The 25,194-nt window shown below is 34.8% G+C and overlaps 1 protein-coding gene across 1 annotated transcript in view; it reads right to left on the bottom strand.

The window, feature by feature from the left end:
- Positions 1-25,194, bottom strand: part of kappaB-Ras (NFKB inhibitor interacting Ras like 1) — a 42,512-nt gene that overhangs the window by 4,123 nt on the left and 13,195 nt on the right. The window contains exons 3-6 of the mRNA XM_090382712.1: positions 24,789-24,884; positions 15,655-15,705; positions 8,884-8,979; positions 3,001-3,094 (exon numbers count right to left, since the gene is read on the bottom strand). Coding sequence (XP_090238838.1) covers positions 3,001-3,094; positions 8,884-8,979; positions 15,655-15,705; positions 24,789-24,884 — 337 coding nt within the window. The remainder of the gene's footprint in view (positions 1-3,000; positions 3,095-8,883; positions 8,980-15,654; positions 15,706-24,788; positions 24,885-25,194) is intronic.

Raw genomic sequence — 25,194 nt, 5'->3', positions numbered from 1 at the left:
TAATTGAGCACACCTATTATCTGATGACAGTCAATCTTCCATTTGTAATTGCACCATGCCAATGGCAACAATTTTGCTGGGATTCACAGGTCCCTTGATTCCCGTGGGCCAATATCTGAACATTAAAGCATAATTAAACATCACCACAGATTGGGTGAAGACCTGCATAAATAGGCACATTATTCTTATAGATAAACTTAATTGTTATTTCACTACTTGGTGATAGTGCAACCATATCAATTAAATTTAACCTAGTTAGGCTGTACTAGCAAATAGGTCACAAATTATCTTCATTCATTAAAAAGAGGTTAAAGAATTTTGAACACCAAGTTACTTAACTCTTCTGATAATTTTATACATTCTAAGTATTGGATAAAATAGCAATCCTAACTGCAAGAGCTTCTTAAATCTTTGGTATTCTAGTACTGTAAATGGCTTGAATTTGGAAATTTGGGAAACTATCCATGTCCCTCAAAATCTAACCCAATGTTAAAAGGAGACTTCAATAACCATAAATTGCAATTTTTAACAAATATGAACTGAGCCAAAATTTACAGGTCTGGCTTACAGATTAAAGTTGTCCACCTTCAAAGTTAATACATTAAGCTCATCATTTCTGTCACTGCAGGAAGCACCTCTAGAACTCTTGTTTTGAGACTGTCTACAATTCTGTCTTGATTTTGTAAATGCCATTCCTTCTTTGAATCAATTTCATTTGGGAGAAACAAGAGCATACAGAAGGCCAAGTCAGGGATGTGGACTGTGGGAAACCACAGCTAAGTTGTTTTTGGTCAAAATGGCTGTACAAAAACAAAGCTAGCATGTGAGTGTATTGCCATGGTGCAGTAATACACCAGCTGTGCCATTCTGAATGGAAAACAGCACAGCTGGAAAAACTCCAGCTGTGCTATTTATTGGCAGTTTGTCCCACAGGAATGAATCAGTAGTTCATTCTGCAGGGCAAACTGTCAATGCAATTCATTTATGAGTAAGTGAGTGACTGTGATTTTGACTGTGAGTGAGCTCATTAGAGCTCACTCACAGTCAAAATCACTTTATTGGACTTAGAGAAGAGGGACTCTTTCACAGAGGTGAATTTGCATTGTCCCTGGGTTGCCACAAACACAGCTTTAATCCCCCATTATGATCATGGTAAGGAAGATTTTGTCCTTTCTGATGTAATGTAGCAGTTCTATGCACAAGGCCAAGTTTCTTTCTACTCGTGGCTTACAAAATGAGACCTATGCAGTAATCTCTCTCATGTTTGTCTTTCATTAAAATGCATTAAAATTAAAGGTGTGCCACTGGTCTTCATGGATGACTTTATGCACTACTTTTTCTGTTATTTACATCAATCTGACTCAACAATGGATGACCTGTGCCCTCTGAATCTTCAACCAATGTTTGTCGATATATAAACCCCCAGGGGCTCACATCTGGTGAGTATGGGCTTGGCACACCCAGGGTCCTGAGCTGGATATTATCATTCTTCTCTTTCTTGATAATTCCTTTCTACTTTTGACTCTCTCTCTCTCTCTCTCTCTCTCTCTCTCTCAGGGTAACTCGGGAATTTTTTTTTGCTGATGCAGCATAAGCTTCAGGCTTCCTTGTACCATATGGCTAATAATAATAATAATAATAATAATAATAATAATAAAACTGTTATCAGTATTTCCTGAGCTTTTAAACTGCTTTTCTGAGTGTCAAATAAAGCTTAATGCAAATTCTTTGCTTCCCATCAGCCAATTCACTAATAGCCAAAAAAGCACTGAGCATACATGAACTTAAATAGTGGTTACGCAACAATACACGTTATAATTATGAAATGCAAACCAGACTAATGCATAATGAAGCCAGGGCCGGCACTAGGGGGTGTGCAAGTGAGGCACTTGCCACAGGCACCGCCTAAAATGCTGCTAGATGCGCTACTGCATATATATGCATGTTAAGATACGATATGAATTAGATACCATTACAAGGTTTTGCCTGAGGCACCACAAAGGTTTTGCCTCAACACCAGCCCTGAATGAAGCAATATAACAGTAGTTGATGGTGCAACATTTACTGCACACTGTTTGTTTTGTCTTCTAACACTGCAGGTCCAGGAATTTTTGGCTCACACCTCATATATACATATAGAGGCCAATTTAAAAAAAAAAAAAAAAAAAACTGATGGAATAAATAAAGAATAAGAAAAGTTTAGTGAGTTCTAAATGGGTACAGAAAACCTGGAGGAAACAGCTGGCAATAAGGATACAGATCATTGTTGTAATCATATTGCCATACTACCATTACCATTAGATTATGGTATAATGTTTTAAACAATATTTATCTAAAATATTTCCATTATCCATTACATTATCTGAATCTCCTAGCACATACTGCCACGAATGGAATTTGTCTCTTACCAACATACATTTCATTATTTATTTAACTGTTATGGAAGAATAAATAAAGATTATTTACATGGAGTGGTTGGTTGTCTGTTTTGGAATTAGTACTGAGACAATTAATGCCGCATGTTGATATATTGTCTGTAAATTGCATGTACTTTATGACCAATTCAATTTGCTTGTTTTATTGGATGATAAATGTAAGTTTCCAGGAGGGGGAACCATGTAACTCTTACCTGGCTAACTCAGTGATTGTGAAAAAAAAAGACAATAAAAAATTGCATCTATCTCAATGGAATTTTAGTGCAGATGTTTCTGCAATTTAACCATTCTGCTTGTGACAGACATATTATGGGAGTGGGGATAAAATCACTGATTAATCTGACTGTTCTCTTTTAAAATAATATTAGGATCAAGTGCACTACCCCAGAAGTAGCAGGCTAACCTTTTTCAAAACTTGACCAGCTTATTTGTTATGTTATTTTTAATACTGTGGATTTTAAATTTTGGGTTCTTCAAAACTTTTGCCATGAATATGTTAACTCAGTTAGCAGTGAAATTCTCAAATAAAGCATTTCAGAAAGGAACTTGGATAATAAACACTCACCTTTCTCTCTCTGAGCCCAGCTCTGTGCCATATTACCATCAACTTGCCTTTCCCTGTGTAAGTCCACCTTATTACCAAGTACAACTATTGGAATCTGTTTAAAAATAATAACCATTATTATTATGAAATCAATTAAATAATAATGCCAGTATTATTACTATGTGATGTGGCATTATAAGTTGATCATGCATTAAAGGATGTAGTGTACTTTAAACAGAATGGTACATTTTATAATGCATTCAACTGACAACAACTAGCTCATTACTGATTTTCTATTTTGTTTGTTTTTTTTACATGCATGCCCATACCAACAAACACATTCCCTATAAATAATCTTTATTATTGTTCCAACATTGTACATAATATAATCAATAAACTACTCACCAGAGTCATGCACCTCCGTAGCCAGGTGGGAAGGAGCAGCAGTGCGTAGCACATGCTTCTTGATTAGACCAGGGTTCGAGCCCGTCACCACCAAATACGGAGGATGCAGAAAGGTCAGGGAATGACCACCGCATATCCCGGAGCAATATGGCCTTAGTTGCTAATGCTCCTAAAATCAAATAACAAACAAACAAACAAACCAGAGTCATTAGATCAGGAGCCCACGTTGAAGTATGTGATGTTGTTGTTATTTGGTTTTTAGGAGCATTAGCAACTAAGGCCATATTGCTCCGGGACATGTGGTGGTCATTCCCTGACCTTTCCGCATCCTCCGTATTTGGTGGTCATGGGCTCGAACCCCGGTCTAATCAAGAACCATGTGCTACGCACTGCCGCTCCTGCCCACCTGGCTACACAGGCACCATATGTATGCAGCATCAACATTGACATCACTCTTCCCTCCCCTCCCTCTTTGTCCTGTCTATCCTTTCTGTGCACATTGTACTCACCATATTCAAACACTGCATCCCTTATGTCTGAGTAGCACCATGTCTCTAATATCCCTACAATGTCTGCATTTGGTGAGCTAACCAAATGAGGACACTGCAGAGATGAATTAGTAGAATTAATATACATGCAAGTATACATATGTACACCTGCTTTTACTCTTAATAGCCCTAATACAACTTTTATATTTGCTTGTTCCATGAGGATCCAAGAAAGCTTTGTAATCCCAACACCTTGCTTTCCAGGCTGCTGCAATAAAAGCAGAGCAAGAATCATTTACACCTTTGTTTGCAGCTGCTGCTAATCTGTTAGTCTCTGTATTCTTAAGGAAGGATAATTACAAGCTGGACAGAAGAAAATTTTCTTTTTTGTGTATACTCCTGAATTAACCTATTCTCAAAAAAGCCATATAGAAATTTACAATTTGCGTGCATGTGTGGGTTCTAAGGAGTAGATACATAAATTTATAATTTTAAATTTACATTTTCATATACATTTTCAAATAATGCATCTGTTAAATATACAAACTGTTTTCAAATCTTCCAGTATATGTTGCCATCTCTTATTTGCATCTACTACAAATAACACACAGTTTTAATAGATGGCAGCATGAAAATATCATTGAAAATCAAATAAAATCACACCTGTTGGCTGTTATTATCCCATTTGGATTCAAAAAAGCTGAAATTCTCTAGAATTCAGATTTAGAAATTAATGTAATTGAATTGAACGATAATGATAATTATATACAAATTGTTGTATAAAGCTGACCTGCTAGCATCCCATTTTACTTCCAACTCATGTATTAATGATATTGGTAAAACACCTCCCACCATTATATAAATTTAAGGAAAAGTTGCACCCAGATAAAAGTCCAGTGAAGAGGATTTTTAATTTTAAGCCTATCACTAAATAATCATTTAGCTACAATTGCTTTTCTACAATCGCTATCATTTTTTATTAATTCTTTCAGCAGTGAGTCTGCTAAAATGTATAGCATTAGCATTAGTAGAGGCATATGATGCAAGAAAGCAAGCTTATGCAGCATCAGCCAAAAAATAAAAAAAATAACCTTCCACTTCACCCCTCCATTCGTTCGGAATACCTGTCCAGCTGAACCTTAAATTTATTTAGGCTATCAACTTCCACAACAAAAGATGCAAGTCTGTTCCACCAATCAACTACCCGCTGGCTAAAGGCAAATTTCTTCACGTCTATCCTACATCTGTCTTTTCTCAATTTGAATTTATGCCCTCCCAAGTGATTATTCTGAGCAAGAGGAAGAATCCCATCAGCACTGAGCATGCTCAAACCATTCAAGGCTTTATACACCTCTATCAGATCACCTCGCTGGTGCCTATTCCCCAGACACTGTAATTTGCAAAACTTAAGCCTTTCTTCGTAAGACCAACCCTTCGTTCCGTTCACTAACCTTGTTGCCCTTCTCTGTACTCGTTCCAGCAGCTCTACATCCTTCTTGAAATGAGGCCTCCAGACCTGTATACAGTACTCAAGGTGCGGCCTGACCATTGTCTTATACAAGGGAATAATCACCACCCTATCCCTGCTAGAAAAATTCCTGTATATCACTGATAAGACACCATGAACTACTCTTACAGCCCGTCTGCACTGCTCAGAGAACTTCATATCCATCTGCACAATTAACCCCAGGTCCTTTTCATTCTCTACCACTGTCAGTGTAGTACCACAGAGTTGATACGTTGCTCTGGGGTTGCTGTTTCCCATATGTAGTACTTTACATTTGTCAATGTTAAACTTCATTTGCCACCTCTCAGCCCATCTGCTCAACCTTTCCAGATCCTGTTGCAGCAGCATAGTGTCAGTAGTGTCCTTAACAACCCTGCCAACCTTTGTATCATCTGCAAACTTGGACATTAAGCTTGATATACCATCATCAATATTATTTATAAATACAGAAAACAACAATGGACCCAACACTGAACCCTGAGGAACTCCACTAATAACAGTCCACGATGAGCAGTGTCCATTGATTACCACTCTCTGTCTTCTGCCACTCAATCATCCCTTTATCCATAGCAACAATTTGCCACCAATGCCACACTGCTCCAATTTGTGCAGCAGTCTTCCATGTGCAACAGTATCAAAAGCCTTTCTAAGATCCAAATATATAATATCAAAGTTATTCCCTGCATCCAATTCTTTTGTGACTACATCATAGTATCCAATCAAATTGGTCAGGCAAGACCTTCCCTTAACAAAACCATGCTGTGTCTGAGCTATAACTGAATTCTTGTCAAGATGATCCTGCAGTGCTTCTTTAACCAGTGCCTCCATTAATTTTCCTGGAACAGAAGTTAAACTCACAGGTCTATAATTACTTGTGTCAGCCTTTGATCCTCCTTTGTGAATTGGGGTTACATTTGCACATCTCCAGTCTGTGGGTACCTCCCCTGAGTCCAAGGAAGCTCTCATAATTATGGCTAACGGATTGCTTACTTCCTTTGCTGCCTCCTTTAATATAACTGGATAGATCCCATCCCCCCCAGGTGCCTTTTTTGTATTTATCTTCAACAATTTCTCCTCCACTTTACTCTCAATTATTACAAGATCATCTAGCTCACTGCCAGTGTTTACTTCATCTATGGCATTCCCCTTCCTCAATAACTCCTCATGTGTGAATGTAGATGCAAAATATTGATTTAATTTGTTAGCTACCTGAGCAGGATCATGAACAGTTGAACCATCGATATCAAATGGACCAATCTGATTCATCCCCTTCCTTCTAGAGGTTACATAAGTAAAGAACTCCTTGCTGTTTTTTTTTGCATCCTTTGCCAAAGATTTCTCGTAATCTGCCTTCGCCTACCTAACCTCCTTTGTAACTTGGTTACAGATCAACTTATATCTATCATAGGCTTCTGTGTCACGTGTTAATTTATATGTATCCCATGCATTTTTCTTCTTTGCCATATGTCTCATTAGTTCATCTGACATCCATTTAGGCCTGAACCTTGAACAATATTTTTTAGTCGGTATGTAAAGCCTAGTAGCTTCCAAGATAAGTTCTTTGAATGCTTCCCATTTTGAGTTTGCTGTTGGTAACATCATCAGTTGGTCCCACTGTATAGAATTTAAATACTGTCTCAGACCATCGTAGTCGCCTTTACGAAAGCAATAACCCTTCCCTTTACCCCTGATGGTAGTTACCTCCTTGAGTAAATCCCACTTCAGCACACTGTGATCACTGCCACCTAGTGGTTCCTGTATCTGCAGATTCTTAATGCATGAAGAATCACTACTGATAATCAAATCAAGAGTATTGCTCCCTCTAGTTGCCTCCCGAACATGCTGATTTAGAAAACAATCATCCAATAAATCCACAAAAGTCTTGCTAGTGTGTGAGTGACCAACCCACAAATTCCAGTCAATATCTGGGAAATTAAAATCCCCCATTATAAGACTCTCTGATTTACTGACCCACTCTATTTCCCTGTACAGTTTCTTATTATACTCATCAGAGTCATTAGGCCTATAGCACACTCCTACTCTCAATTTTGATCTTCCAATGCTTATGTCACACCAAACTGACTCGACACTGCACTGTCCAGTGATGTTGACTGGCTTCACTTCCTTGGATTTTATGTTTCTTAATAGTATAACCCCTCCTCCCTTCCTATCCTGTCTTTCCTTTCTGTAGATGTTGTACTCCCCAAATTCCAGTTCTGCATTACTTATATCTGTGTGACACCACGTCTCTGATATCCCCCCTCTCATTCCCTAGCTTCAAGTCATTCCACAGTGGCAAACTGTGAAGTGGTTATTTTCATGGAATTTAACTTTTTACATAAATGCTTTCAAATATTAATTTGTCCTTTTTACTTGACTGCCCAACCTTAGAATGAAATTGTCAAAACTCAAATAAAATAAAAAATTTGTACAAAAAAAAAAAAAAAAAAAACACTTGTGTTTTAACACTTGATTTTGATGCAATAATATTCTCTACAATCTATTTACCACTTTATTCAATTTCATGAATTTCCAGATCAGAATTCCAGAAAACAGCATTTTTAACACCTAAATCATGAAACTATCTTGAAAAAATGCAAATATACATACACAATCCTTAGAGCCCACAAATGGCAAAACATAAATATGTACATACTGCTGAAAGGGAAAATAAAAATGGTGTATCTTGGACACTTGACGCGGAACAACAAATATGCAATTCCATAACTAATTATTGAGGATTGAAGGGAGAATGGAAGGAAGAAGATGCATAACATGGCTAAGTAACATCAAAAATTGGACAGGACTGAACAGCTGTTCAGAGCTACCAGAGACCAAGAGACGTTTGCCATGGTGGTCGCCGACCTCTGTTAGGAGATGCCACACAGAGAAGAAGATGCTGAAAGGGCAGTATGTAGCTAATACCAATACTATTAGTTATTTCTTCATAAAAACTGCTTTATATTATCATTAAAATATATATAATGATTTTACAGAGTGTCTCATAAGTCTGAAACCACAAAAAAAAAAAACTGTTACAAAATATGTCCAATATGTACAACATTCATATGAACACAACAATGCAAATGTTTCTTTCTAGGAAATAGCATAAATTGTACGAGATGTAAATTGAATAATGATTAGATTCCAGTCCAAAGCCATCCCATATTAAAAATCATCAGGATCCAGAGTATTCCACTTATCTTATTATGGTACTCTTCAGTAAGATAACAGTTATACAAAAACAATACATTGCCAAATGTTTTCAAATATTTACAGTTTTTTTTTTTTTTTTAATAATCTTAAGATAGTTTACAAGGCTGGCAGAATTCATTGGGAAATGGGGGTGGGGGAAGAAACAAAAAAAAAAACTTAAATTCAAATGAAGTAAGTGGCATAGTGAGCAGCTGCATGCAGATGTAAAAAATCTACATACACAATATACATAAGCTTTACCATACCCACAGTGCAAATTTTTAAGAAACAGACTAAATTAATACATACTTCTTTCTTTTCTTTGCTTTTGTCATAGTCTTTCTTTAATTGATCCAATATAGCAAATGAATCTTTGCTATTGATGGCATATATCAGAACCATTCCCTATAAATATAAGGTGGGGGGTTGGAGCATTATTCACTGCCTTGTAATTTTTAATCATTTTATAATTGTATAATTAAAAATAATTAGTAATATAATTAATATATTAATAATATCACTATTATTATATATTAATAATATTAATAATCTAATACAATACAATACAATTTTATTTATCAAGAGAATTTATATTATTAATATAAATGTTATTAATATTAATAAAATCAATATTAATAATATTAATAGTAATATAATTAGTAATTAAACCATAATTATATTTTAGCACGAATGATAATGCACTGATAATGTACTAAGTGCATTCACATCAACTGCTTTAACCCCTTCCCAGAACATTTTTGTCCTGAAAATGTGCCAAAGGGATCGACTTTTTTTATTTTACAGATTAAAAGTATGCATCATGCAAATACTCGTATAATTTGTGTTTTTTATAAAGTTTTTAGTAGAAAATACATGGGAGTAATTAACCCATTTGGTCTATCTCGAGTTATCTCGTGTATGCCAAAAAGTGTACAAATTATACAGATTTTTTTTAATAAATTAGTGCTTGAGCTAAAGAAAGGAACAGAAAAACACCCTTCACTACTCATTATATAAATAAATTTAAAAAATGAAGTGGAACACACAAGAAGTAACCTCCTGCCACAAGCAATAATCGTGAATTAACTACATTCTGACACATGGCCACCGCAAGTGGATAGGCGAGGTAAGCGTAGCTTATCGGCTGCAGTTCAAGAGGGTGCTGAAATATTTTTCGATATTGTTTTCTAATTGGTTAATGCTTATCAGTATTCAGCATTTAGGATGGCAAATTTTATTTTGCTTACTGGTGGCACATAGGAACGCATGCTACTGTTCCGAGATTGCTGTATAATAAGTAAATATAAGTAAAAAAATGAAAGCCAGTCGTCAGCTGCCAGGCGTAAGAAAATTCCGAGAAATCTCGGGATTTATCTGGCTAATGCAAAATTATCCAGATAGATGCCCGAGAAAATATGTTTCAATCGTAAATTTGGAGGTATCATTGTTTGCTTCGGATATTATTGTATCCTGAGATATTTCGTGTAGTTCCAAATAACTTTTAAAACTAAAAACGAAATATCTCAGGATAATCCATGAAGGGGTTAAGGAGCAGATACGATCCTGAAAAGTATTGAATTCCTTTTGAGAATTTTTTATTTATATTTAAAGAGATGAAAATTTATTAATTACAGAAATTAAAATCATATTCTTTGTATAATATATACTTCAATGAAGGTTTGTGGGTAATATTACATATACTACAATATTACTGTAGTATATATTACTATATACTACAATATTAGAAGAATTGGGTTTGTTTGTTTATTTCTTATTTGGTTTTTAGGAGCATTAGCAATTAAGGCCATATTGCTCCGGGGATATGCGGTGGTCATTCCCTGACCTTTCCACATCCTCCGTATTTGGTGGTCACAGGCTCGAAACCCGGTCTAATCAAGAAGCATGTGCTATGCACTGCTGCTCCTGCCCACCTGGCTACGGAGGCGCCTAGAAGAATTGAGACAGCCTGCAAGAGTAAATGATCAGAACTTATGAACCCCTGAATCCCATTTCTTATTCATTGGCTTGTCTTTGGCAGCAATTGTAGCATGGCCCTATCAAGTATAATACAGCACAATTCTTTCAAAATGCAAGTAATTTTATACTGGATTTTAGTTTGGTGAGCTGAGTCTTCATTCAAAGAAAAAATCTCATAGTAATTCAATTGGATTTAATTTGGAGCTCAGTGTTGTATATTTGTATACAATTTGAATATATAGCATTGGTAGATTTGTGACATTCTTTCTCTTTAAACTATGTGGAAAATATTATAGCAATATAGCTGCTTTGTCCCACTGACAAACATATGGGCCTGTGCCACAATGGTATATCGCAGTTCACTGTTTCAAAATATCATAATAAGTTTTGACATTCAACATAATCAAATGAACCAGCCCATGAAAAACTGTTACAAAACATGAATATCTCCACCAATTTTGCCACTGTTATCCCAATGGTGAAATTTGGTGGAGTATATTTATTGTTTGTCCAAGTGATACTAAGTCTGAGCTTGCTTATCAGACATAAATAACATGTATTGTGCTTCACCATTTAATGATGAATAACATTATTTTTAAACAGCAAATTTAATATTCTAATAGTTCTGATATGTATGAGCCATGATCAGTGCCATGAGATCAGCTCTGTTTATACTCTGTCATGGATGACTGGTTTAATTTCTGACTTGCAATGAATCTTTATCACTGCAGTAAATCTTTGTCAGGTTATCATATTTAGTCAATTACTTTAGCTTATTTTCTGTAATACAAAACCTGTCACTTTCCACTTTTTAAGGACATTCCCATATACACCAAAGTGGCAGAAATAGCACAGACACATTTCTATATGCTACCTTCCAACCATCAAAAAACATTCTATGTTATAGATCTTTTTAGCTTTTTTTTTTCTCTCCTTGTGACATATTTATCCTGAAAAAACACCATGCAAAATTTGGTACAATATTCTCTATTCTGATTTTGAAGTTTCTGATTTGCAACTATGGGTTAGTAACCAATACTTTTGTTTTGTTAATCCAGTATTGAATATCACAGTAAAGACAGAATAGATAGCTAAAAAACTGATGACACTGGTGGAAAGAAAACAAAAAAGAGACAGAGACCATGGAAAATAAGCAGATTATAATTATTTCAGAAGGTTTAAATGCTATCTTAAACTTAATATAGTATACAGAGAAATACACAACTATACAGAGAAAAAAAAGATGGGTCCATAAATCAGAATATATCTTATAATTTTAAATTTCCAGACATTAACTGGAACAGGCAAGTTGGCCACTCACACACTAGCAAGACTTTTGTGGATTTATTGGGCAAACTTTTTTCTACAGCAGCATGTTAGAGAGGAAACAAAAGGAAGCAATATTCTTGAACTGATTAACAGCAGTGATTCTTCATGCATCTGCATATAAAAAAACCACTGGATGGCAGTGATCAGTGTACTGATGCCATAACTATTTAAGCTATAACTACTGTCAAGGGTAAAAGACAGGGCTTTTGCTTTTGAAAAGGTGTCTACAGCAGTCTGATAGTTTTTAAATTCTATTCAGTGGAACCACCTGATGATGTTACCAACAGCAAGTTCTAACTGGGAAGCATTCAGGGAAGTAATCATAGGAGTTATTAGGCTTTTCATAGCAATTAAGAAATATCATTCCAGGTTTAGACCTAAATGAACTGATGAGACTTGTGGCAGAGAATAAAAGTGCATGTGGTGCATACAAATAATCAGGTAATACAGGAGCCTATGGTAGATATAAACTAGTCTATAATCAAGTCAAAAAGGAGGTTAGGCAAACTAAGGCAGATTAGAGATCTCTGGCAAAAAATGCTAAGAAAAGCAGCAAAAACCTCTTAAACTACTTATATTAACAGTAGATGGAAGGGGATTGAATATCACATTGGTCTACTTGATGCCTATGGTTTAAATATTGATTATACTGCTCAGGCTGCTGACAAATTGAATAGGCACACATTGAATAGGCAAATAAATTAAAAAATTTGTACAAAAAAAAAAAAAAAAAACTTGTGTTAACACTTTATTTTGATGCAATAATATTCTCTACAATCTATTTACCACTTTATTCAATTTCATGAATTTCCAGATCAGAATTATCTTTATTCAATTTCATGAATTTCCAGATTAGACTAAACACATGAAGTATACAGTCTATATTCTATCTATATTGAGACATAAGAAGTTCTTTAGGGAGGAAAATTCAAGAAGTTCATCAATATTGGGCTAAATAACTTTGTGAGTGCTGGGAACATTGTTTTCTATATTTATTAATGATATTGATGAAGGTATATTGGGTTTAACATCTAAGTTTGCAGATGATACAAAGGTTGGCAGGGTGGTTAATAACAGCAATCGGGGTAAGCAACTGCAACAAGATCTTAAAAAATTAGGCAAATGGACTGAAAAACAGCAGCTGAAGTTTAACAAGTGAAATGTACTGAATGAGTTGCGGCAATCCTAGATTAATATACCAACTCTGTGGTACTACACTGAGGGTACTGAAAAATGAAAAAGGCCTGGGAATAACCCCAGGAGCTCACATCTGGTGAGTATGGGCTTGGCTACACCCAGGGTCCTGAGGTGGATATCATTATTCTTCTTTCTTGGTGATTCCCTTTTGACACTCACTCACTCACTCACTCACTCTCACTCTCTCTCTCTCTCTCTCTCTCTCTCACTCTCAGGGTAACTCATTATGCAGTCAGATATGTTCTTTGAATGATGCAGACTGGCTGCCAGGACAGCTCATGGAGTTTTGTCCATAATATACAGGAACATTGATAGCAGGGTAGCAGGGATAAGGAGGTGATTATCCCATTGTACAAGGCAATGGCAAGGCTGCACCTTGTGTCCTGCATACACCTAGAGGCCTCAATCAGTAAGTATGTAGATCTGCTGGAATGGGTGCAGAAAAGGGCAAAGGAAACAAAAGGGTAGTCTTAGTTCAAGAACGGCTTCAGTTCTGCAAATTCCAGCATCTGGAGACTAGGCACCTGCAAGGCAACTGAGATGTTTAGGCTTTGAATAGATTGAGCAAGCTCAGTGCCCATAGCATTCTTCCTCTTACTCAGACTATACACATGAAGGAGCAGAAATTCAAATTAAGAAAGGATGGTTGCAGGACAGATGTGCAGAGGTTTGCCTTCAGTCAGCAGGGGGTTGATCATTGGAACAAATTGCTATGTGTTGTGGAAGTGGGTACTAAATAAATTAGGCAGAACTAGAAAAATATTGGTGAGGATGGACAACTAATGTGTGAGGTTTTTGTTTTTTTTTTCAGTCTGATGCTTAATAAGATTGTTCTCTTACATCACATGCCACTGCTACTACTACTAATAATAATAATAATAAACCACCCCATGCACTTGGTACCAGTAACTGTCGTGGGGTGGGAAAAAATCCCATAAAGAATATACGAGTAATAATAATAATGCAAATAGTATCAAGTTTAGGGGAGGGGCCCTCTCCTCCTCCAATGTTAAAATTGCACAGGTCTGAATTCTGTGAGACTTCACATTATAATTACATTTATTGCATTATAATAAAATGAAGTCAGCCATTGGGTTTTTCCCTCCTCATAAAGCTTGTCAATAACTGATGGAATATAGTTTTTGAAAACCAGACAAACCAGTGCAAAAAGAATCTAGTTTAAATAGCCTGTAGTCTTTATATTATACAGATAACTGCAATACTTACTAAGTCATGAACCAAAGCAGTAGAAATGAGAAAGGTCAGCAGAAATACAAAGATAATTACAAAGCATTTTAAACAGAAAAATCAGAATAAAATGAAATAAATGAAGAATGACAGTTATCTCAAGGTGGATCATTCTAATTGTATCTGCATAGATAACTGAAACAATAAGGATTAAAATTAAAATAAAATATTAAAATATATAAAGAAATGTAATAATTATACTAGCAAGTGCTTAAGTTTTATCCCCCATTTATTGTATCCTGATTTTTTTTCCCACTTGTCTGTTTAGAGAACATTGTTGTTTTAATGCTTTTCAATGATCTCAATTCCTCATTTCTGTTGCAGTAGATCCACAGTTTAATAAGTACTAGTTTCACATCCTTTGTTTATATAACAGCAAGGCTACAGTAACTTTCTGGGGAGAATGATTCAATAGCTGACTTTATTTTATTATATTTTTAAATTCAATTGAAGTCTATATTCTATCTATCCGCCTTTATTTTGACACTAAATTTGTGTAATTTCACCAAATTTAGACTTAGGCAACTTTATGAGTGTGGCACCCTAATTTCATACTATTTGCATTATATTAATTTATAGCCAAATTGAGTTTGTAAGTTAAGGTACAAACCTAATTTTTTTATATATATTAATAATCCACATATTTATGATGGCTGTCACTATTTCTCCTTTACTCTCCTCCCCCAGCTTCTTTTTTCTATTTCAGTGCTTATATTTTTACTTCTTACATTTACTGCAATATTTGTGATTTTCTGTTTTCTCTCTGAACATGCATATTAATAATTTAAACTGCATTTAGTTAATGTTTCTGTGTACTTGATGCTAACAAGTATGCAGATGCTGAAAACAATGAAAAAAAAAGTTCATAATGGTTACAGAACTATAGCTGGCTGAATTTTAAAAAATGACTATACAGTTTTCAATAATAATAAAAAAAATATTTTTAAAAAAATTAAATTTTTTTATATTTTTATTATTTTTTACAATTGAAAACTCAATAACCATTTTTTAAAATTTAAAAAGCCATAGCTTTGTTATCATTCAGAATTGGACACATATCTGAAAGTATAACCCACATGTTATGAAACACCCTATATACACAAACACACTAATAGGTATTAGGCAGTTATAGTAGCCTAACATCACTGCTATCTGCATTTAGCAATGTCCTTGGCACAAGTGTGTAATTACTCAAATTATTACCATAATTATCTATCTACTAAAAAGATGAAAGAAACATTTTTGAAAATAATGTAATGTAATAAACTGTAAATACTGTGTATACCATAACATAACTTTGTTGATTCAGTAAAAGTAAGGTTTACTTACATCGGCATATGGCAAGTAGTTTTTTAAGAAGTCATTAGGCTGTCCTGGAACCTGTTAAGGAAAGGGAAAAAAAGATTCTTGGTGTTTTTTTTGTTTTGTTTTTTTGTATCCAACACATAATTGAAAAATTCTGTATATTAAGAGAAACTTGAACTGCATTTGAAAATGCCCATTAGTTTTAAAAAATACCAATATATTAATTAAGTGCATATTTTAAGCATATCTACTTCACAAAATAGCATGTTTTTTCAGAAACTAGCAGTTCAGTGAAGGTGGCTCCACATGCAAGGGCCATATCTAAAAGGTAAAAAAAGATTTGTTACTTTAAATGGCATTATTATAGTGACAGTAACCATTTTCAAAGGAGAAATTCCCAGACACAGATCCAATCTTTCATTTCTAATCAAACAACTTCATGGGAATGTATCTGCCCATAGACAGATGACCAACTCAGAAACACTTCCTCAAACTTTCTACAGAGAGTGGACATCATTTGAAATAAATGTTTAAGTTATTTCATTCAAATTTCATTCAAAAGAAGATAATTTCTATTTATGTGCTAAAAATAATTTAAGGGACAGTGGTTTAATTTAAGTGTGCAAAGACAAGAATATCGTATCAATGGAGCTACTTAATTGCATATAAATTTACAGCTATAAAGCTTCAAGTTATGGAAGGTATATATATAACCATGATAATGCATTATCATGGTCATATACCACTGCCACAGCTAATAATGACAATGCATTTTTTTATTACAACATATGGATTTGATTGCACAATTCATAGCTGTTCATCTATGAGGGAGTACTGAAATAAGCTACCTCATTCTTAACCTTTGAATAAATAGTATAACACAAAAAGAGAATAATATTATTTACTCTTAGTGACTGACTATTTCAGAGATTACTATCCTTCATCAGTGGGTAACTAGGTGCCTTGCTATAAAGAGCTGACAAACTCCGTTTTGATAAGTTTCATCTCTCATATTGTTGAAACTTATCAAACTCCGTTTTGATAAGTTTCAACAATATGAGAGATGCCAAAGGCTCAAGTGCAAGGCTCAAGGGGTAGAATTTTTTTCAGCCTGGACTGTACTTGTTAACAGGAGAGACTGCTTCTATAGGGATGGGATACACTTAAATAGAAAGGGTGCAAGAATATTTGCTGTGCCATCGAGGCAGTGTTAGGTGGGTCGGAAAACTGAGAGCTTGGGGGGGATACAAGGACTAATAGTTTAACAGTAGCCGTAGGCAGAGGTGAAGGTGATTCTTGCACAACTTCTATTAGAATAAGTAGCGACCTGGAGCGTGGGGTGTTGGGGGTTTCAGGGATGGATGGCAGTCATCCTGAAATAGGTGGGTATATGGGATGTGTTAGAGTAACTAAGAATAGGAGTAGGAGCATGTATTCTTGCATGTATACCAATGCTAGAAGTATATTAAATAAATTTGATGAATTTGAAGTGTTGGTCAAGACATCAAAGGCTGATATTGTTCGGATAGCAGAGACGTGGTGTCACACAGATATAAGGAATGCTGAACTGGAATTTGGGGAGTACAATGTGTACAGAAAGGATAGACAGGATAGAAAGGGAGGAGGTGTTATGCTGTTAATTAAGAAAAACATAAAATCAAAAGAAGTGCATCCAGCTGATATAGATGAAATAGAGTGGGCTAGTAAATCGGAATGTCTTATAATGGGGGATTTTAACTTCCCAGATATTGACTGGAACTTGTGGGTTGGTCACTCACACACTAGTCAGACTTTTGTGGATTTATTGGATAATATTGGGGTAAAGGAAAGGGTTTTTGCTTCCGTAAAGGTGAGTACAGTGGTCTCCGACAGTTTTTAAATTCTGTACAGTGGGATAAACTGACGATGTTACCAACAGTAAATTCTAAGTGGGAAGCATTCAAGGAATTAATCATGGATGCTACTAAAAGTTTCATACCTATTAAGAAATATTGTTCAAGGTTTAGGCCTAAATGGTTATCAAATGAACTAATGAGACTCGTAACAGAGAAGAAAAATGCATGGGATGCATATAAATTATCAAGCGACTCAGAAGCCTATGGCAAATATAAGCTAATCTGTAATCAGGTGACAAAGGAGGTTAGGCAGGCGAAGGCAGATTATGAGAACTCCTTGGCAAAAGATGCTAAGAAAAACAGCAAGGATTTCTTTACTTATATAAACTCTAAAAGGAAGGGGATGAATCTGATTGCTCCACTTGACATCGATGGTTCGACTGTTGATGATCCTGCTCAGATAGCAAACAAACTGAATGAGTATTTTGCATCTACATTCACACATGAGGAATTGTTAAGGTTTGAAAATGGCAGAAGGTTATCAAATTGTAGCAGGATACTTAATGATTTTGGAATAACTGAAAGCAAAGTGGAGGAGAAATTGTTGAAGTTAAACATAAGAAAAGCACCTGGGGTGGATGTAATCTATCCAGTTATATTAAAGGAGGCGGCAAAGCAACTAAGCAAACCCTTAGCCATAATTATGAGAGCGTCCTTGGACTCAGGGGAGGTCCGCACGAACTGGAGATGTGCAAATGTATCCCCAATTCACAAAGGGGGATCAAATGGTGACACGAGTAATTACAGACCAGTTAGTTTAACTTCTGTTCCGGGTAAAATAATGGAGTCACTGGTTAAAGATGCATTGCAGGATCATCTAGACAAGACTGCAGCAATAATTCAGACACAGCATGGGTTTCTTAAGGGAAAGTCTTGTCTGACAAATTTGATAGGATATTATGATGTGGTTACAAAGGAACTGGATGCAAAAAATAATTTTGATATCATATATTTGGATTTCAGGAAAGCTTTTGACTCTGTTGCGCATGGAAGACTATTGTACAAATTGGAGCAGAATGGTATTAAGGGTAAGCTGCTACAATGGATAAAAGGATGGTTAAGTGGGAGAAGACAGAGGGTGGTAATCAATGGGTGCTGCTCTTCTTGGACTAATGTTATTAGTGGAGTCCCACAGGGTTCGGTGTTAGGTCCACTGTTGTTTTGTATATTTATCAATGATATTGATGAAGGTATATCGGGCTTAATGTCGAAGTTTGCAGATGATACAAAGGTTGGCAGGGTTGTTAATGACAGTAATGGCAGTGTGTTACTGCAACAGGATCTAGATAATTTGGGAAGATGGGCTAAGAAGTGGCAACTGAAGTTTAACCTTGACAAATGCAAAGTACTGCATATGGGTAGAAGTAACCCCAGAGAAACGTACCAACTGTGTGGTACTACACTTAAGGTGGTAGAAAATGAAAAAGACCTGGGAGTAATTGTGCAGTCAGATATGAAGTTTTCTGAGCAATGCAGACAGGCTGCCAGGGCAGGTCATGGGGTTTTGTCAATGATATATAGGAATTTTGCTAGCAGGGCAAAAGGAGGTGATTATCCCTCTGTATAAGGCAATGGTCAGGCCATGCCTTGAGTACTGCGTACAGGTCTGGAGGCCTCATTTTAGGAAGGATATAGATTTACTTGAGCGTGTACAGAGAAGGGCAACAAGATTGGTGAGGGGAATGAAGAGATCCTCTTACCAAGAGAGGCTTAAGTTCTGCAAATTGCAGTGGCTGGAGACTAGGCACCTGCACGGTGATCTGATTGAGGTGTATAAGGCCTTGAATGGGTTGAGCACGCTGAATTCTGATGGGATCCTTCCACTTGTTCAGATTACGAACCTAAGGGGGCATAAATTCAAATTAAGAAAAGACAGATGTAGAATAGATGTGCGGAAATTTGCCTTTAGCCAGCGGGTGGTTAATTGCTGGAACAAACTTCCATCTGTCATTGTGGAAGTTGATAGGTTGAAAAAATTTAAGGAGGAACTGGACAGGCATTTGGAGGGAATGGTATGATTTTTTTTTTTTTTTTTTTTTTTTTGGCTGATGCTGCATAAGCTCATACACTTGCTTTCTTGCATCACATGCCACTACTACTACTACTACTTAAATCTGTATAAATTTAGAGCATTCAAGCTATGTAAACTTCAGATATATACCATATGTAGCTATTATGTTGAAGTGCCTAGTTACTCATTTATTAAGGGGGCAATGTCTCTGAAACAAGCACATATTGAAGTTTTCTAATGGCTTTAACAGATATGCAAAATAATTTCTAAATTACTGTATTTTTTACATTTTTGTGTTCTATTTAAAAAATGTGCAATATTTCTGTTAAAACAATATTTAACAGAGTATAACATTTTACTCTGTTAAATTATATGAGATCTAGTAGTAGTAGTATTATCACAGTCTTCATCTTTAATAGGGAATTTAAGTTATATGGAAATTAAACCAGTTAGTTAATGTATGCGGTGCATTACATTTCAGGCACATTCAAGTTTTTTCTTAAATCGATTAACAGAAATTAAAAGTAAATAGAGTTGTCTCTTTATCAATTAATTATTGATATAATAACTTTATAGAACACTTAATAAAACTCTGTAGGTTTACATTCTCTAAGATGAGTCATTTAGTTTAATTATAACTGTATATTCATTGCCAGTATATAACTGTATAATATCCATTGCAGAACTCCGCCATTGCCAGTCCCAAGCCTGGATGAGAAAGGAGGAGCATACCTCACGTAAAAAAACCGCAGGCTTGACTGGCTCCGGCCAACAGTACCTGGGATGGGCCCCTGCCTGGGTTACAGGTGAAGATGGAGGAGCTATCTTCAGCAACAGTGGAAGTCTGTCACTCTTCCAAGATACTGGTCCCATCTAAATTGTGGACAACGCAGCAGAAAAGACAACATACATAGAGAAGGAGTCGCTTTCATAGTAAAGAAATATCTATTAAATTCAATAATAGAAATTCGCCCACACAGCTCAAGAATGATAAGTTTAAGAATAAAAGGTAAAGAAAAAAGGAATCTTCATAAAAATAATCCAGGTATAATAATCCAAATCATCTTTCATAAAAATAATCCTCACATGATGATACAGAGACAGCTGCCTTCTATTCAGACCTAAAAGAAACCACAGATAACACAAACAAAAAAGATATTTTAATAATAATGGGAGACTTTAAAGCAAAAGTTGGAGGCTTTTCAACAGATTTCAGTGACGTATTAAGAAAGTTCGGGATAGGAAATAGAAATGAGCAAGGAGAAGAACTCTTGAACTTCTGCAAAGAAAATAAACTATTCATCACCAACACACTGTTCTATCACAGACCTCAACATAAGTATACATGGACATCACCAGATGGAAATACAAAGAACTGTATTGACTACATTTTAATAAATAACAACTGGAAATCATCCATTCAAAATGTTAAACCTCTTAGAAGTACAGATTTTGACACCAACCATGAACTGTTAGCAGCAATAATTAAATGGAAATTTAAAAATACAAAGCCAAAAAACAACAGAGCAACATTAAATATATCACGATTTGAAGAAGATAAAATAAAGGAAATTTATGGGAAAACACTACAAGAAAAATTAAAAGACAAACTATTCATTATCTGCGGAAAATATATGGGAAAATATATGGAAAATATATATATAAAAACCAAACAATTGACTAAAGATGCAGCCTTAGAAACCTTGGGAACAAAACCAAAACTAAATAATCCTTGAATTACAGCAGAAATTTTAGATGTATGGATGGAAAAAAGACAAATGAAAAACCTACTAAACAAATAAAATAGTCAAGACAAAAGGGAAAAGTTTTGTTTTTTAGGGCTTTATAGCCCTAAAAAACAAAATAGACAACCTATGCAAAGCTGCTAAAAGGAAATGGAAGACAAAGCAAAGCAGTGCGAAGAGGCAAATAAACATCACGACTCTAAAACAACTTACCGGGTTATAAAGGAACTCTCTAAAACATACATCCCGAAAATACTGACTATGAAAAATAAAAACAATATAAAAACAAGAAACATGCAAGAAATTAAAAAAATATGGAAAGAATATTACCAAACCCTGTTCAAAGGAAGGAAAAAACACTCTTGCCTTAGATAATAGAAGAGATAAAGCACCCTCAATAACAAAAGAAGAAGTTCAGAAAGAAGTTCACTAATTTATAAAAAATATAAATTAGCCAAATGAAGAATGACAGGGCACCCGGAAATGATGGTATCCAAGCAGAACTATGGAAATTCGGAGGCGATGCAATGTTAAAACACCTCGCACAATTGTTTAATCTAATTTTATTTACAGGTAATATACCAGAAGACTAGAAAAGTGGAATAATAGTACCTATACACAAAAAAGGAGATAAAGAAAATTGTCAGAATTATAGACTCATTACCCTTTTAAACCATATATATAAAATATTTATAAGAATCTTACAAAATAAGATACTTAAAACATATGAAGCAACAATAGAGGAAGAACAAGCAGGATTTAGAAAAGGCAGATAAACGATAGACCAAATATTCACACTAAACATCATTGCAGAAAAATATTGGAATAAGAAGAAACCTCTTTATCTGTGCTTCATCGATTTCAAGCAGGCATTTGACTCTGTAAACAGAAAATTTAAAGAAGCAACTACAAAAAATCCCACTTGATCATGAAATAATCATGTTTGTAAATAATTTCTATAAAAATACAAGAGCAATAGTAAAATTTAACCACCTTAAAAGAGAAATTTGAAATAGAGAAAGGAGTTATGCAGGGATGCCCTTTATCTCCATATCTATTTAATATCTACCTAGAAGAACTAATGAAATCAATTGAAGAAAAATGAGGCACAATAATAAATGGAAAAAATATAAACCACATAAAATATGCAGATGATATTGTGATTTTAACAGAAACCAAAGAACAACTAAAAGAAATGTTAACAAGCATCAATAAAGCAAGCAACAATTGTGGAATTAATATTAATATAAATAAAACCAAAGTAATGCAAATCAGAAAAAACATAGAAGACATAAACATAAACATCCAAAATCAACAAATAGAACAAGTACAAAAATTTGTATACCTGGGCTCTCTAATAACCAGAAACATAAGTAATATTGACCAAATTAATCACAGACTGAACATCGGATGGACAAACATGAACAAACTCAAAAACATATGAAAGAGCAATAAAATCTCAAATAGTCTAAAAATTAAACTATATGAAACTGTCATCATACCCACAGCAACTTATGGATCAGAGAATTGGAGAATAAATAAGAAAGAAAGGCAAAAAATAATATCATTTGAAATGAGATGTCTAAGGAAAATCAATAAAACAAATTGGAGAGAACATAAAACTAATGAACAAGTAAGGAGAGATCTAAATTTTGAATGCAGAATAATAGAGCAAATCTACAAAAAACAACTTCAGTGGTTTGGACATGTGAACCGGATGAAACAACACAGGCTGCCTAATGTAGTACTGACAGGAAGAATTGGAGATAAGAGACCACCAGGAAGACCCAGAAGAGAATGGCTCCAATGCCTAAAGGAAAACACAGGCTTTCAGAGTTATCAACAAATGATGCAAGATTCAAGAGATCGACAACAATGGAGGATGAGATCAAAATAGGGACTCAACCCGTGCCAAACAGAAGAGTAGAATGATGATGAATAATGATGATATTCATTATTCTCCTTCCATATTACTCTTTTTTTTTTTTAAGTCCTTTTTTTCTCTATATATATGTATTCACATGCGTGCAACATCACATTCACAAGTCTTGCATAAAATACATGCAAAGCTCGCACCACTGACTGTCTAAAACTAACAATACTGCATTAAAATGACAATTAATCTATGAATTTCTTTTTTATATGTAAATTGTGCAGAAAAAAGAATAATTATTGCCGGATTTCTATTTTTCCAATTTTAAAGAAATTTGGTTTGGTTAAAATATTTTTAGCAAGCCCAAATGCAAAATTTTGTGAAAATCTGTATGCTGGGGGTCCCTCTGTTACATGTGGATGGATAGACAGACAAACATGATGAAGACAATAGGTGCTTAGCATAAATAAAAAATTAAGTTTTATTTAAACTTAATTAAAATTTTTCAAATACAGTGGATTCTGGTTATTTGGGCCGCCGGTTAATCGGGGCAGTTGTTTATTTGGGATAAATCTTAAAAAACAGAACCCAATCTTGAAAATAGCCAGGGTTTACTTTGCTTAATTGGGACAACATTTCCGTTTAATCAGGACAGGAGACTGCAGCACTGGAGATTACCCTACAATTGTCTCCGACCGTACCATATGGTTCGGTCGGATTTCTGGAGGTCACAACCATGAAACAATAGAAACTTTTCTGTTAGAGTAATCTATCATAAACAGATAGTAAACTTGATCTTATTGAATTTGCGATAATACCGACAGCTGGAATTCTGTGGATTATTATGGTGAAATGTGTTTATACTTCCATAGAATCTTCAATCATATAAAAAAATTAATTTTCAGAATCTTCTCTTCATTCCTATTTTTAAAGCTTCGTAACTTGTTACTCCGTTTTCACTTGCACATTTCGTGTTACTTGCAATTTGTGTGTGCCGTGTTCTTTGTTATTGATTGCTACTCTTTTTACTGTTTTAAATTTTAACCCCCACCCACAAATGTCAGTGAACAGAAATGTCAATTAGTTAGTATGTTCATATTACAGTAAGCATTAATTATTCCGATTTTCATGTATATTCTTCCGATTTTCACGTATCATTTAATTTTTTAATTGGTAAGGCAATAAAGGGTAAATTGTGCTTAATACAGTATATCTTCACTTTTATAGCCCCTGGATAATATTCCTCCTATTTTCACTAATTAGAATCGCTGTTTAATAGAATTAAAATTCAATACACAAACGTGATCACAATGACCGGTGCTTACTACACATCGTATAGTGAACGGTACTTTACTATGGTGAGTCCATCGTAACGTGATTTGATTGTACAGTGAACCAATTGTAAAGCGGGGATCCACTGTATTTTTAACTATTTACGTGAAACTTCGGATAATTGGGGCAGCAGCTTAATTGGGCCAAAATGCACTAGTCCCAATGTGTCCCAAATAACCAGAATCAACTGTATTAATTTTATAATTTTAAATGTTGGTTTTTATACATATACACTTTTGTCATTACACATAAAGTATTAAAAAAAAAAAAAAACAGTAAGAAGCATTAAAAATCACACTTACCAGTCCACATGTATCATAGAATCTGACTTTCTCCTTAACTCCTCTATCTGTATCAATATGAGCACAGTACACATCTTCTACAGTTGGGTACAGAGCCTATTAAAATGCCAAATATTAATTAACATTGAATAAAAAAATATTTTCGAAAAATTAATAAAATTAAAGTTTTTGTTAATATTCTAGGATAGCCACATAGCAAGATGAGTGTTAACAACTTCATTGTTATGGCAGCCACATTTTATTTCTTTTTTTTTCCCCCCTGTAAATGGCACTGAGCTTTCACAAGGACCACTCTATCATCAACATGTTACTTTAGTATTATACTTGTGCATGCAGCCTCTCTCTCATCTAGTTTATGTTTATCTAATCTATATTTGGGTAAAGATTCAAAGATAAAGATTCTAAC

This window comes from Mastigoproctus giganteus, chromosome 10, assembly GCF_048544385.1.
Source record: "Mastigoproctus giganteus isolate SK-2022 chromosome 10, ASM4854438v1, whole genome shotgun sequence".
NCBI lineage: Eukaryota > Metazoa > Arthropoda > Arachnida > Uropygi > Thelyphonidae > Mastigoproctus > Mastigoproctus giganteus.
Note: the sequence above shows the minus strand (reverse complement) of the source record. Positions and strands in the feature narration are given on the sequence as shown.